Source organism: Anastrepha obliqua, chromosome 3, assembly GCF_027943255.1.
Source record: "Anastrepha obliqua isolate idAnaObli1 chromosome 3, idAnaObli1_1.0, whole genome shotgun sequence".
NCBI classification, from domain to species: Eukaryota; Metazoa; Arthropoda; class Insecta; order Diptera; family Tephritidae; genus Anastrepha; species Anastrepha obliqua.
The window spans coordinates 106165434-106178612 of NC_072894.1; the positions used below are offsets into that span (position 1 = coordinate 106165434).

At 39.2% G+C, this 13179-nt stretch overlaps 1 protein-coding gene across 1 annotated transcript; it reads right to left on the minus strand.

Annotated features, from left to right (window-relative positions):
• Nucleotides 1–3465: 3465 nt before the first annotated feature.
• LOC129242142 (putative mediator of RNA polymerase II transcription subunit 26) lies at nucleotides 3466–7360 on the minus strand. The gene is made up of 3 exons (XM_054878703.1): nucleotides 7252–7360; nucleotides 4770–5407; nucleotides 3466–4688 (listed from the first exon to the last, which is right to left on the minus strand). The coding sequence occupies exons 1-3, from the start codon at nucleotides 7358–7360 to the stop codon at nucleotides 3555–3557; spliced, it is 1881 nt and encodes a 626-aa protein (XP_054734678.1). The 3' UTR covers nucleotides 3466–3554.
• Nucleotides 7361–13179: the final 5819 nt, after the last annotated feature.

The window sequence follows — 13179 nt, forward strand, 5'->3', positions numbered from 1 at the left end:
GATCTTATTTTCCACTATTAACGGCATGCCTACCTTCCTCTTTATAATGAAATAAACACCCGATCATTTATATTAAAAAATACCATTTTTCTTTGAATATCAAAATTACATCTCTGTTTGGAAAACCCTGTATAATTTCCTTCATCTTCTCCCCACGAAAGTGAATTATGGGCACGTTTTCGCAAAGTAGCACTAACAACATTCATTAACTGTTGCCCCAATCATCTTAGCCATAAATTATTTTAACACACTGTTAATGAAGTTATTAATCAAAATTACTCACAAAATTAAAGGCGACATATAAATGTTTTATTACTTCATTTCAACTCAAACTTCTTGAGCAAAAGTTCGAAAAATATCAAACCTGTTTAGAGGCACTCATCCGCAATATTTGCTTAAATATGTTTCCGGTATATCTAAGTATGTAGCTTGGGGGGAGTGTAAAAAAGGTGCAAACGAATGTGAAGCGCAAAATTCCACGAGGAAGTCAATTAGTGAAGAATAATGTCGCAAAACTGCAAAAGAAATGCAAAAAAGCATAAGAAAAACTTTTTTTTGGAATTGAAACATGCATGCGAGAACGTAGTTCTGTCGCTGTGCACTTACTCTTTGGAATATATTCTTACATACGAGTATATTTACGAAGAGCAGCCCATATGTAAGGTAGTGAGAGTAGAAAATACATGCTTGCACAGACTCATATACCAATTATACAAAAACAAAAAAACACACTGCATGCATACCATAAAATAAATAATATTAAAATTCCTCAGATGAGGTCAGATGACGCAGAGCTTATCCAGCTCAAGCAGATGAGGTCATATGACGCAGCACTTTCCAACTCACGCTGTGTTTATAAAAGGAATTATAAAAGGAAACGAATTATTGAAAAATAGTCAGTTTAAATTTGAATTTAAGCAGAAGAAGATCATGAAGCTACTTGTAATATTCGTGGCATGTAAGTGAAAAACCTTGGCCATTGCCATTGAGCACCTTAAATAAGTCAATTCTCTTTACATATTTCTTCCCCATTTTCTTCACAGCGCTGATATGTGTTCAGGCATATGCATTGCCATACATCGACTCCGTTAGCTCAGAGTCCAGTGAAGAGATCCAGTATGGTCGTACTGGTGGAAAGCCCAAAGCACCTTTGTTGCCTTTGCCACAAATTGACTCCGTTTCCTCTGCATCGAGTGAAGAGATTTTGAATAATCCTTCTGCTGGAAGGCCACCACCGTCGTTGCCTTTGCCACAAATTGACTCAGTTTCCTCTGCATCGAGTGAAGAGATTTTGAATAATCCTTCTGCTGGAAGGCCACCACCGCCGTTGCTTTTGCCACAAGCTGACTCAGTTTCCTCTGCATCGAGTGAAGAGATTTTGAATTATCCCTCTGCAAGAAAACCACTACAACCGTTGGCTTTGCCACAAATTGACTCCGTTTCCTCCGCATCGAGTGAAGAGATTTTGAATAATCCTTCTGCTGGAAGGCCACCACCGCCGTTGCTTTTGCCACAAGCTGACTCAGTTTCCTCTGCATCGAGTGAAGAGATTTTGAATTATCCCTCTGCAAGAAAACCACTACAACCGTTGGCTTTGCCACTAATTGACTCCGTTTCCTCTGCATCGAGTGAAGAGATTCTGAATAATCCTTCTGCTGGAAGGCCACCACCGCCGTTGCTTTTGCCACAAATTGACTCTGTTTCCTCTGCATCGAGTGAAGAGATTTTGAATAATCCTTCTGCTGGAAGGCCACCACCGTCGTTGCCTTTGCCACAAATTGACTCAGTTTCCTCTGCATCGAGTGAAGAGATTCTATATATTCCTACTGGTGGAAAGCAATAGCCGACATTAACGGGCGTAGGTGTATTAAAACTTTATGGTGAATCGTCCAACAACATCGATGAGAATGAGATCTAAAAATGGTGAAGGTGGCAGGTGTTAGTTAGCAGATGAGAGTAATTAATAATTTAAATTTGGGCTAATTATTTGTGAAATTACAAAAAAAAAGTATTAAACTAGGTGGAGAAAAGTAGCAGAACAACTGCTTTACTTATTCCATTCGTCTACAATAATGAATTAAAATTTTTGCTTAAAAAAAAATCCAAGAGACTGGATATGTAAACATTTAGACTTGCCAATCAATAAAATCACTTTTGGAATACACAGTTTTTATTTTCTTACATTCTGATCAATTGCTTTACTGAGGCCTCACTCTGAGGCTCTTAATCAGATGTGCTTCGCTCCTAGCATCCACCCAGGCTGACATTATGAATCTTGTTGAGAGTAGCTCCACTCTTACCTTTACCACGACCTTTTTTTTGAAAGTTAGATGTAAGTCTTCGTGAGGTCGTCTTGCAGTGACTTTTTTCTTTTTGACGATATGAAGACATATTCAAAACTTCCAGATTCCTTGGAGTTCATACAGCTAACACTAACTAGACGCCTGTCTCTGGGAGTTGTACAAGAAAAAGACTGTGAAATACTTTTGGATAAGCACTTCCTGGAGATCTTGCACACCATTGCTCAATTTCTCACTTTCAGCCAGAGTCAGAACAGAAATTATTCAAAATATTAGGCTAAAGGTGTTTACAGAGCGTGCAAACTAAGTTACCCTGTGCTTCAGCTTCAGCAAAGGTTTACTACCATAGAGTTAATATGTCCTCGAAACAATTATCCTTGAAATGCTCTTTTAGACTCCCAAATCGGTGTAACGTCTTCCATGCTGAGATCTACGCTACAGACCAACAGCAAAAAGAATAAGACTGAAGGACTTATCTCCAGCAAACCTTAGGATCAGCAAACTGGATCTTAAAACTACAAAATGCCTGCTTGAATTCAACAGATCAAATGACAGCGTCCTCACAGATGTTATAACGAGTCACTGCGCTATTGGCTCCTTATCCAGTGGAATGGGTCTACCTCACAATGATTTCGGTACACCTTCTCTGTGAATGTCTTGCCCTTCAAAGAAGCCGTGCCAAATATCTTGGTGATTATTTCTTTCAAGACCTGGGACTGAAGGGACTAGTTACCTTCTTAAAAAGATCTGAGTGGTTTAAATAACTTAGTAAGGGGATGGAAATGAAATGCAGGTGTGACAATTGGCCTTAGGACCACCAAGTGTCTTGGTTTAGATAACAGGTTGCTAACCTAACCTAACCTAGACTTAATATGGAAACATGAATGTGGAAAAAGGCACAACTGGGACACAGTAAACATTTTTATTAATACTTTATGTGAGGAATGAGACAGATACAGAGTTAATAATTGAGACATTTTATTTAGCCCTTCAACGCCATACAGATACGTCAACAGAGATAGCAGGAGATATATATCTCAGTTTTTCTATCCTTTTTGTTGAGATTCTATGTAAGCACGCCAAGAAGAAAACAAGCCAATTTTATATTTTTGAAGTAAAAACTTTATTGCTTAAATGAAGCCAATGAAAACGTGTCTAAAAATCATTTACAAAATTGTATGTACATAAACATACATACTTACGTATGAGCACACGTAGTTATTGGGAAAATTCGATCTCCTAGACCTTAACACCTTATTGGCCTCCCTGTGATGGCTGTGGATTTTTGTGGTGGTGGCGCTGCTGTCGTTGTTGTGCATTATTGATTACCTGTGGAATGTGTTGATGAACTTGATTGACCACATTTTGTACTTTAGCGGGTATCTCAGGACGCACTTGGCTTGCAGCAACGCCACTCTGTGGCTTCTGAACAACACCCTGTTGCTGCTGTACATGAGAGATCACTTGTGGAATGTGTTGATGCACGTGCTCGACAATTTTTCGTACTTGTGGGGGTATCACAACACCTTCAACCTCATGAGGAAGTTCTAATTGTTGTGGTTTTTGTTGATTGTGTACTTGGCGTTTATGTTGTTGTACTTGGCTGATCACTTGTGGAATGTGTTGATGCACCTGGTTGACGACTTGTTGCACCTTAGCGGGTGCCTCGGGTTGTTTCGCCAAAGCCTGTTGTTGTTGTTGTACATGAGAGATCACTTGTGGAATGTGTTGATGCACGTGATCGACAATTTTTCGAACTTCTGGGGGTATCACAACACCTTGAACTTGATGGGGAATTTCCAGTTTTTGTGGTTGTTGTTGATTTTGTACTTGGCGTTTGTGTTGCTGTACTTGGCTGATCACCTGTGGAATATGCTGATGCACCTGGTTGACGACTTGTTGCACTTTATCGGGTATGTCGGGCTTGACTTGGTTCCCAACTACAACATTCTGTGACTGCTGAGCAACGCCATGGCGTTGTTGTGCATGGCGGATCACTTGTGGAATGTGTTGATGCACGTGCTCGACAATTTTTCGAACATGTGGGGGTATCACAACACCTTCAACCTCATGAGGAACTTCCAGTTGTTGATGATTTTGTACATGGCGCTTATGTTGTTGTGTGTGATTGATCACTTGTGGAATGTGTTGATGCACGTGATTGACGACCTGTTGCACCTTAGCGGGTACCACCGGCTGCACTTGCTGCCCAACCGCAGCACCTTGTGGCTGTTTTTGTTGCTGTTGAAATTTGTCAACAATCTGCTGTAGTTGTTGAGCTTGCTGATTTAAGTATTGAATTATTTGTGGAATGTGTTGATGTATTTCTGCGACCACTTGCTGTACATCCGGTTTCTTACTATGATCAGCAACAACACCCTGTACTCCCTGAGGGACTTGTTGTTGACCATTTGGAACTTGTGGAACATGTTGACCAGGCACTTGCGATTGTAGCTGCTTCTCAGCGGCGGCTACACCCTGCGGCTTTTGATTAACCACTTGTTGTTGCTGCTGCTTCTGCTGATGTAAATGGTGATTTACTACTTGTGGAATGTGTGCGTGTACCTGTTCTACAATATTTTGCACATGCGCGGGCACTATTGGTGGAGTCACCACATTATCACCAACAATTGCTGATTTTACCTGTTTTTGATGGTGCAAATGATTACTCAGTACCTGTGGGATGTGCTGGTGGACCCGGTCGACGATATTCTGTATACGACTGGGGACCTGATAGCCCTCATGTGGTATGGGTACATGTTGCACTACACTAGTGATGGTGATTTTGGGTGCATGTGGTACATGTGATCCGTGTTGGTGTGATTGGTGGTGTTGTTGCTGTTGTTGTTGTTGGTGGTGGTGTGACACGTGTTGCTGAACATGTGGTTGTCCATGCGAAACATGTTCATGAACTTGTAGAGGATTTGAAACAACCTGCTGTCCATGCTGAAGATGCGAAACATGTTGCTGGCCATGTGAAACAAGTTGTTCAACATGTTGCTGAATTGCTTGTGCATGCTGATTATGCTGTTGACCGTGAGCACTTTGTTGCTGCTGCTGGTAATGCTGTGCCGTTACAGCAACCGCGTAAGCGCTGGCAATGAGTGCTAAAATTGGAGAGAGAAAATAAACAAACAAAAATTAAACTAAGAAATCGAGTTTCAGATTTTATAAATTCTGAAATTTTAATAAAAAATGCTAACTTTTCGCCACGTTTACGTGAGAGTTAACTGTTTTTATAAAATTATTTTTGCTACCCACCGTATAGTAAGTAACCCCTCATATTATGCAATTTTCTTTAAGTTTTAAAAATAAAAAAATCGTTCAAATGCTTTCCAATGAACGTTCAAAGCCGTTCTGTGCTCAAGACAATCCACGTCGAGTGCTTTTTATACCTCCGAATACCGAATTTTTCGGCTCATCGGCACCTGTGCACTTGCACTTTGTTACCGTTGCATTTCCTTTGTCTGAAATATCAAGAGAATTTTCTTTTTTGTGCTTTTTTATTACAAATTTGCATCTTCACTAATTACTTTCCCATATAATTTTTTCGAAGTTTACACGAAGTTTGCACTGATCGCTTTAATACATCGCATACCTTTTTATTATTTTTATTTTCCATTTCACTCAATACAGGTATTTGCAAAAATTTCGAATCTGTATAATTTTCTTGTTATCTGGTCATTGTGACGATGGTTTATTGTTGTTGGTTATTTTAAAAATTATTTGCATATATGTAAATTGATTAGCCTTTGGGTATTATTTGCTGTTAGCAACACGGAAATTTTGCCTCAAGTGTAATGATAAAAAGTATTTGCGTGAAAATAAATTTTTGTGACACGGCTGTGTATAAGTACAAATTTATTTAGACATATGTATTGACTGCTTTTACTTAGCCTGTCGGCAATAAGGAGACTTTCTCGTCTTTTTGACAACAGCAGCCACTGCGAGACATCGTTATGACTAGACGAAATGGCCCATCTAACGGAGGTACTGCACTCTCATTCATCTTTAGTGCTTGTGCCTGCACCACCTCTTTCGCTGAGGCGGAGAGGAGAGTCAAAGTGAGAGTGAGAGTCAATAATGTTTAAAAAATTTCTCAAAAGATGCTTGATTATGAATATTTTCGCAAGACATTTCATGGAAGCTAAAACATTCTGAACAACGAAAAATTTCATCAGCTGTTCAAAAATAACTTATAAACTTCCATTTTTGTATAATAATTTCATATTCACTGAATAAAAAAAAACTTATAAATTGGAAGTACAGTACAAGTAATAAAGGAGTGTCAGAGTTACTGCCTTATTTTTGCGATATATTTATCGAGATCAGACATGAGCCACGGCTGGTTTGCAGGCACACGTCAAGTCAGCTATGCATTTCGTAAGTCTAATACGGGAGCTGAAGATATGAGGGAAAGCTAAAGAAATATTGGCATAAGTTGCACCCCATATTTCGCTAATAAATAAGCTGTATCTTGCGACTCGAAGTCTGCATGGGTTGAGTGCTGTCGTCTGGACCGACGCCCTTTGTAAAGCTTGGTCAAAATCTTGGACACAAATTTTACTCCAATCAAGATGTGTGCCCTAGCAGTGAGTGCTGCATTACTTTTTTGTTGGGTCTATAGTCGAATTTCCAATGTCCCTCGCGATTGCATATGTAGACTTAATTTTCCGGAATATAGTGAGAAGACAGCTCAATCAAACAATACGATCAATCTCTGCTATACAGTCTCAGGGGTGAGACTCAGTACACTAGACGGGGCTAATTTACTGGGACGGAAGCCTTAAGTCAGTTGCCATTGGAGAGTAAGTGAAATATCTGTGTGATCGGCATTCACCTGCCATCTAAACAAGGTGGGCCGCAGTGTTGTATCCTTGCACCCTTGCTTATCAACTTCTATATCACGAAGCGCCCAATCACCATAGGGAGTCTCACTAGTCTCGCTTACTGGCGATTGTTCGATAGTGCCATTCGGCAATCGCATCGACGACTTGTATGCCAAACTGCACGTTTACCTCACTAGCCTTTCGCGCTTTTTCACAGCGAAAAATCTCCATCTCCGCTCTCACTGAATCCACAGCGATCCACTTTACCAGCAGGACAAAAAAAGTCAAACAGCAGTTAATGTCTCCCTTGCAACATCTCCACAGCAAGGTTTCCGTTTTCCCGATCAAGGAGCACAGTAAAATGCTTAGCAAGCAATTTTTGTTTGGGTGGTACCGTAGAAATCACCCCAGCAGACATTTGCTAGATCATGAGCCACCTCCTAGGCGAGTCAAAAGACATTTCATCGACTACAATGACCAGATCCAGGCCCAAATACAACTGCCACTACTGGATATAGCCTACTATATATAGACAGGCATTAAAAGTCCCCGAATACCGTTTTTGGAGTCCAACCACCACCCATAGCGGACGAAGCACTTCAGCTTGCTCTTGAGACCCGCGTAACCTTGGTTCATTTCGGTCTGGATATGGTAGCAGGTCCAGCCCTACTTATCCAGAATCAACTCCGACATACTCAATATATGTCCGGCATGTGAAAGTATCCCGCGCGACACCCACTCCATAACAACCCTCTTTCTCTGGACCCAACATGCCGGAACAGCAAGTTTGCTGGGTCTAGTAGCCGTTTTCGGAAGTTTGTAATGTATAATTTTTAACTTGTAATTTGTAATCTGTAATCTCTAAGGTAGGTAGGTGTAGTGGTTGTCGGTTGACACACCTAGGACTGCTGTAGGCCCGTTGTGATACCACCAGGCCTGTCACCTCTCCTCACTCTACATTGTCCTCATCGAACCAACCTGTGGCTTTAGCATATCTAACAAGACTTGCTATTTTTATATTGGCTACTTCTGCCAAGTTATTCAGGGAACTTTTTCCTAAAATATTGAACCTTCTTCTATCCAGAGCCATGCACCCGCATAGAAAGTGTTTTATAGTCTCTTCTTCTTCGATAATAATCTCTAATCTAGAAACTGTAAAATATAACATCTATATTCTGTACGTGGTGAGATCTACTTGTAAATCTGAGACTTGTCAGGGCGTTGGACAAAATACGAAGATGATTGCGCACCGCTATTTCGCTTTAAGTGGATTTGACAGAATTGCTGTATGTGTGACGTCACACTTGTGAAATTTATTCGAGTGTTGTTTGTTTAATTTCCCCTTCTTCTTGCATTCTTGCTCACATTTTCACGTTTCTCGCTCGCAAATGCACTAGTGTGACGTCACACCTCTCTGATGGGCATAATCTTGTATTCTATCACTCTTGGCGTTACATATTATATTTCTCAATTAATATTTTCCCATCTCTCTGCTGTCGTTCTCTGAGGCTCGCTACACGTTCCTGTTATAGTTCCCCCGGGACTGCCACTCACTGCCGAACGATCATTGTGGCCTCTGACAGTCTAGCTTTCTAAATGAGGAGGAGTAGAATACTCCTACCTTACTGATCTATGGTATTCTGACATACGTAGAAGGCAAATGACTATAGACAGAGTGCCCATCCTCGATCCTTGAGCCTCGTATAGCGACTACACTGAAATTTTTGAGGGCGGGTCAATTTTACGGCCGACTAGATTTATCCTCATAAGCTGGATGGCTGCTTATGTAGAATAAAACAATTATAAAAATTCAAATCTTTGAGTGATACAAACCAGGTTTATCGCCGAAAATAATATATTAATTAAAATACGAAATGATTAGCCGAATCGTAATAACAAGATTAAGTTTCACCGAACGCAGCGAGCTCAATAAATACAGCCATTCATCACTGGCGCAAGTTATGGTTAGCAACCGTTTTTATTGCCAACCATTTATATCAACTCAATGGGCCATAAATTATAAGTTAATGTGTTAAAAATACGCTGAGTGAAGTAGCTGGCGAGAAGGAGACGCAAAAAATGCAACAGAGAATACAAAAAAGTGAGAGATGATAATACATTTTTATTTTATTTATATTTTCAATTTATTCAAATTTTATTCACTCATATCTTCGCCCTTCCCTCAGCTATAAATATTGTGTTTTTATTGGTTTAAGCATTTATACTTTTAGGCGCCTTAAAATAAATATTTGGTATATAAAAAGATGAATTGGTATTTTAAAAATATTCCCAACGTAAGTTTATTTTCGTTGTCGCTCTCTGGCGCGTGGCTTTGCATTTTATGATTGCAGGACACAATATCGTATAATTGTTTATCTCTTGATCGTCCTAATTCTCTTCTAGCTTTTGCCTCGACACATCATAACCAAAAAGGAAGCACTGCCTTGTTACAACGAAAAAGTGCCAAAAACACGAACTCATACACCCATCGTTGCAGGCAGTGAAGAAAAAATACACTGTTGACTATTATCATCTACACACAAAGATTTAAGGTACTGGTGCCCTATAGGAGGCCAAAAAATGCAATTTTTGTATTATTAACTATATAAAATTTAATATAAAGAGCGATCAATCGATACCAGATATCGGATTTTAAATTGAAATAAAACAACGAAACTTCAAATTGATTGGGCAGCCTTTGATATTGTTGTGTAGAACCCTTCATGACATTTACTTTTTAAAAGTAATCCCTTTCAAATGTTGGCCGCAACTCGCTGGAGGATTTCGGTCGGTCGGTTGGTATTCCGTGAATAACTTTATTAATTTTGGCTTCCAATACCTCAATCGAAGCTGGTTTCTCCATAAAGCATTTAGACTTCCCATACCCCCGCAAATAAAAGTCCAAAGGTTTGATATCACACGATCTTGGTGGTCAATCCAATGGTTCAAGGCGAGAGATAAATGGTTCCCCGAAACGATGACGTAGTAAATCCATTGGGCTGTATGGAAAAGTAGCGCCGTCCGCCGTCTTATTGGAACTAAATGCTGTGGAGATTACGAGCTTTAATTTCCGACTATCAAAAATTTACAGTACAAATTAAAAACAAACAAAAAATTGGGAATAAGTTTCCGTCCTTTCTTAGCCAAAGGTATGAATTATTTAGACTATTGCATAATGCATAACATACAACCTTACTCCATCTTTCAGGCAGCATACGGATTCTTCTGCCGAAAAATTCGAGTTCTTTTTATTTGATCCATTCATTGAGCCAGTTTGGGATGCTCTCGTAAGCGGTGAACCGCTCTCCAATAAGCGCTGACTGCATTGATCGGAAGTGATAGTAATCCGAAGTTGGAATGTCTGGAGAATATGACGGGTGGGGTAAAATTTCCCTATTCAGTTCCTCTAAATATTTCTGGACTGATTTAGCAACGTGTGGCCTTGCGTTGTCATGCAGCAAAATCAGTTTGTCATGTCTACCGTCCCATTTCGGGCGATTTTCTTTTTCTTTGAAGCTCAATTCAAAGCATTAGTTGCAGTCGGTAACGACCGCCAGTGATCGCCAGTGATGGTTCCAGATGGTTTAAGGAGTTCATAATAGATGAAACACTTCTGATCCCACAAGATGCACAACATAACCTTTGAAGCATGAATATTTTTTTTCGCTGTCGATGCACCTGGTTCACCTGACAGGCTACAACATTTTTGATGCTTAGGGTTATCATAATAGATCCATTTTTCATCGCCAGTGACGATGCGATGCAGAACACCTTTTCTTTTCTGCCGTTCAAGAAGCATCTCCCGCGTTACAAAAGTCTCTCGATGTCCCTCTCCTTCAATTGATGTGGCACCCAGTTACTTGCTTTCTGTACCATTCCCATCGTGTGCAAACATTTACCGACGGTTGATCTGTCAACATCCAACTCTGTAGACATAGCATCAAGGGTTCGACATGTGTCTTCATCCAATAATTGTTGTAGTTGAGTATCTGCCAATTTTTTCGATGCCCCTTCGCGATTTTTATCACTCACGTCGAAATTGCCACTTTGGAAGCGCCGAAACCACTCTTTACAAGTTGCATTTGATGGCGCGTGATTACCGTAAAAATTGATCAGTATACGACAGGTTACAGCTGCTCTTTTCTCTAAAAGGTAATAATGAAGCATGACTTTCCGTAAATGCTGTTTTTTCGGGACGAACGTAAACTTTTTTGACGTCACAGAAAAAAGGATTTTTACGCTTCAAACGAATGTGAACTACTACGATTCAGACCTCACATATACTTGTACACCTTCAAATCACCAGTATATTACTAGAGCTAACACAAAAATAATATCAGCAGCGACACCTCTTTTACGAGGGCGGAAAGTTATTCCCATACCCAATACGTCCCACTTCTCGACACTTTTTGCGCATAGTGTTTATGCAAATGTCGTTCGTCACTTTGTGTATAAAAAATGCGCCAACTGCAGCGATGCTCTTAAGAAAGTCAGTCTTTATGGGTATATTAAGACAATAATACGGCTTTATTCACGTCAGCAGACAAAATTACCAAAACACACCCAGATTGCAAGAGTTAGGTATGCACACACACATACATACCTGCAAGTACTCAAATATATACAAAATTAAACTAAGAATGCAGAAACATTTTTATTACTGCATATTTTTTAATAATGCATAAAATAAATGGCAATCGAAAATTGTGCCCCAAAAGGCACAAAATCTGAAAAATAAGAAATATAAACAAAAGTAAAGAACACAAGAAAACCAACCTCACTAACTTCCACTGAAGAAAGCAGCCAAATAAGGGCAGAGCCATGAAATATAAAAGCACTAAAGCATTTGAGCATCATTAGCACTTACACTGCGTTCATCGAACCATCGCAGAAGAGGCCACACAGTCAATGACAAAATTGCAAAAAAATAAATACTTCTATACGACACGTAGAAAACAGTCCAAAATAATGAAATACTTCACCGCCTTTCTCTGCCTAAGTATTTGTGCTACTTTTTAATCAAATTATTACTGTACTTTTTTGGCAATGAAATTTTTATATCGATTTAATTTTTAGCGCTCTTCCACATTACCGTTACGAAAATGACCAGCTGGGCTCTTATCAGCAACCAACAGCAGCATCAGCAGTATAATGAAAATCAACGATACCACCAATACCATCATAATGATTTCCAATATGAGCAGCAAGGCAATGGGCAGCAAAAAGCTGAATCCAACAGCAGCGAGCGTTGCATCGATTGTCAAGGGATGGAAAAGTGAGCAGAACTATTAAGTGCTGTAATGCATTTACGTGGTGATTAAAGAAACAACACAGAGTTAAAGAAGTATTGCTGTTATGTGTATGTGAAGAGATATTTTTTCTTAAATATGGTATGCTGTGGCTTTGGGTGACCAGTGAGTGCCAAGCGCCGGAATTGGAATTCCGCTAAGTGCTTGACCAAGTGTTTTGATTGAAAAATATTTCCTTTTTTGAACATAACGGCTCATATTTTGGTGTAAAAATTACTACAATGAAATGTACAAGGTGGCGAAAAACTAAACATCCTACCGGAAGATTTATAATTTTTGCAAATGACGACGAAGGAACAACCATATTTGACAAATGTGAACTAAACAGCTGCAGCAGATAAACATCAATGGAGCGCGGAAAAATTAAAAAAAAAAATTTCCATCACACAAAATATTTTTTTTGTTTTTACTAAAAAAAGTTAAATAAAAAGAAATTTTTTGATTAATTTTGCGCCACCTTGCATTATATATTTCTAGGTGTCACCTCTATAACTCTGAGGCAGTAAAATTTTTATAAGAAAGATAAATTTTTATTTTTTTATTTAATTTATTAATACAAATTACTGTTTAAGTGAATATGTGTGTGTATGTATGTATGTGCATAATTGTAACTTTAGTATTTATATCTCAACTGAATGGCAACGTGCTAAGCTGACCTACAAGAACTATTCAATTGAAATAATTTTTTATATAATTTTTTACATTCATGCAGATTCCAACTTTCTACCCTGAATATGCTTG

Excerpts from the sequence above, each read along its gene's own strand:
- LOC129242142 (XM_054878703.1), bottom strand. The coding sequence starts at position 7,360 with ATGGAGATTTTTCGCTGTGAAAAAGCGCGAAAGGCTAGTGAGGTAAAC. Across the intron at positions 5,408-7,251 it reads GCACTATCGAACAATCGCCA|CACTCATTGCCAGCGCTTAC; the intron begins GTAAGCGAGACT and ends CTCCAATTTTAG. Across the intron at positions 4,689-4,769 it reads AAAAGCCGCAGGGTGTAGCC|GGAGTACAGGGTGTTGTTGC; the intron begins GCCGCTGAGAAG and ends CAAGTCCCTCAG.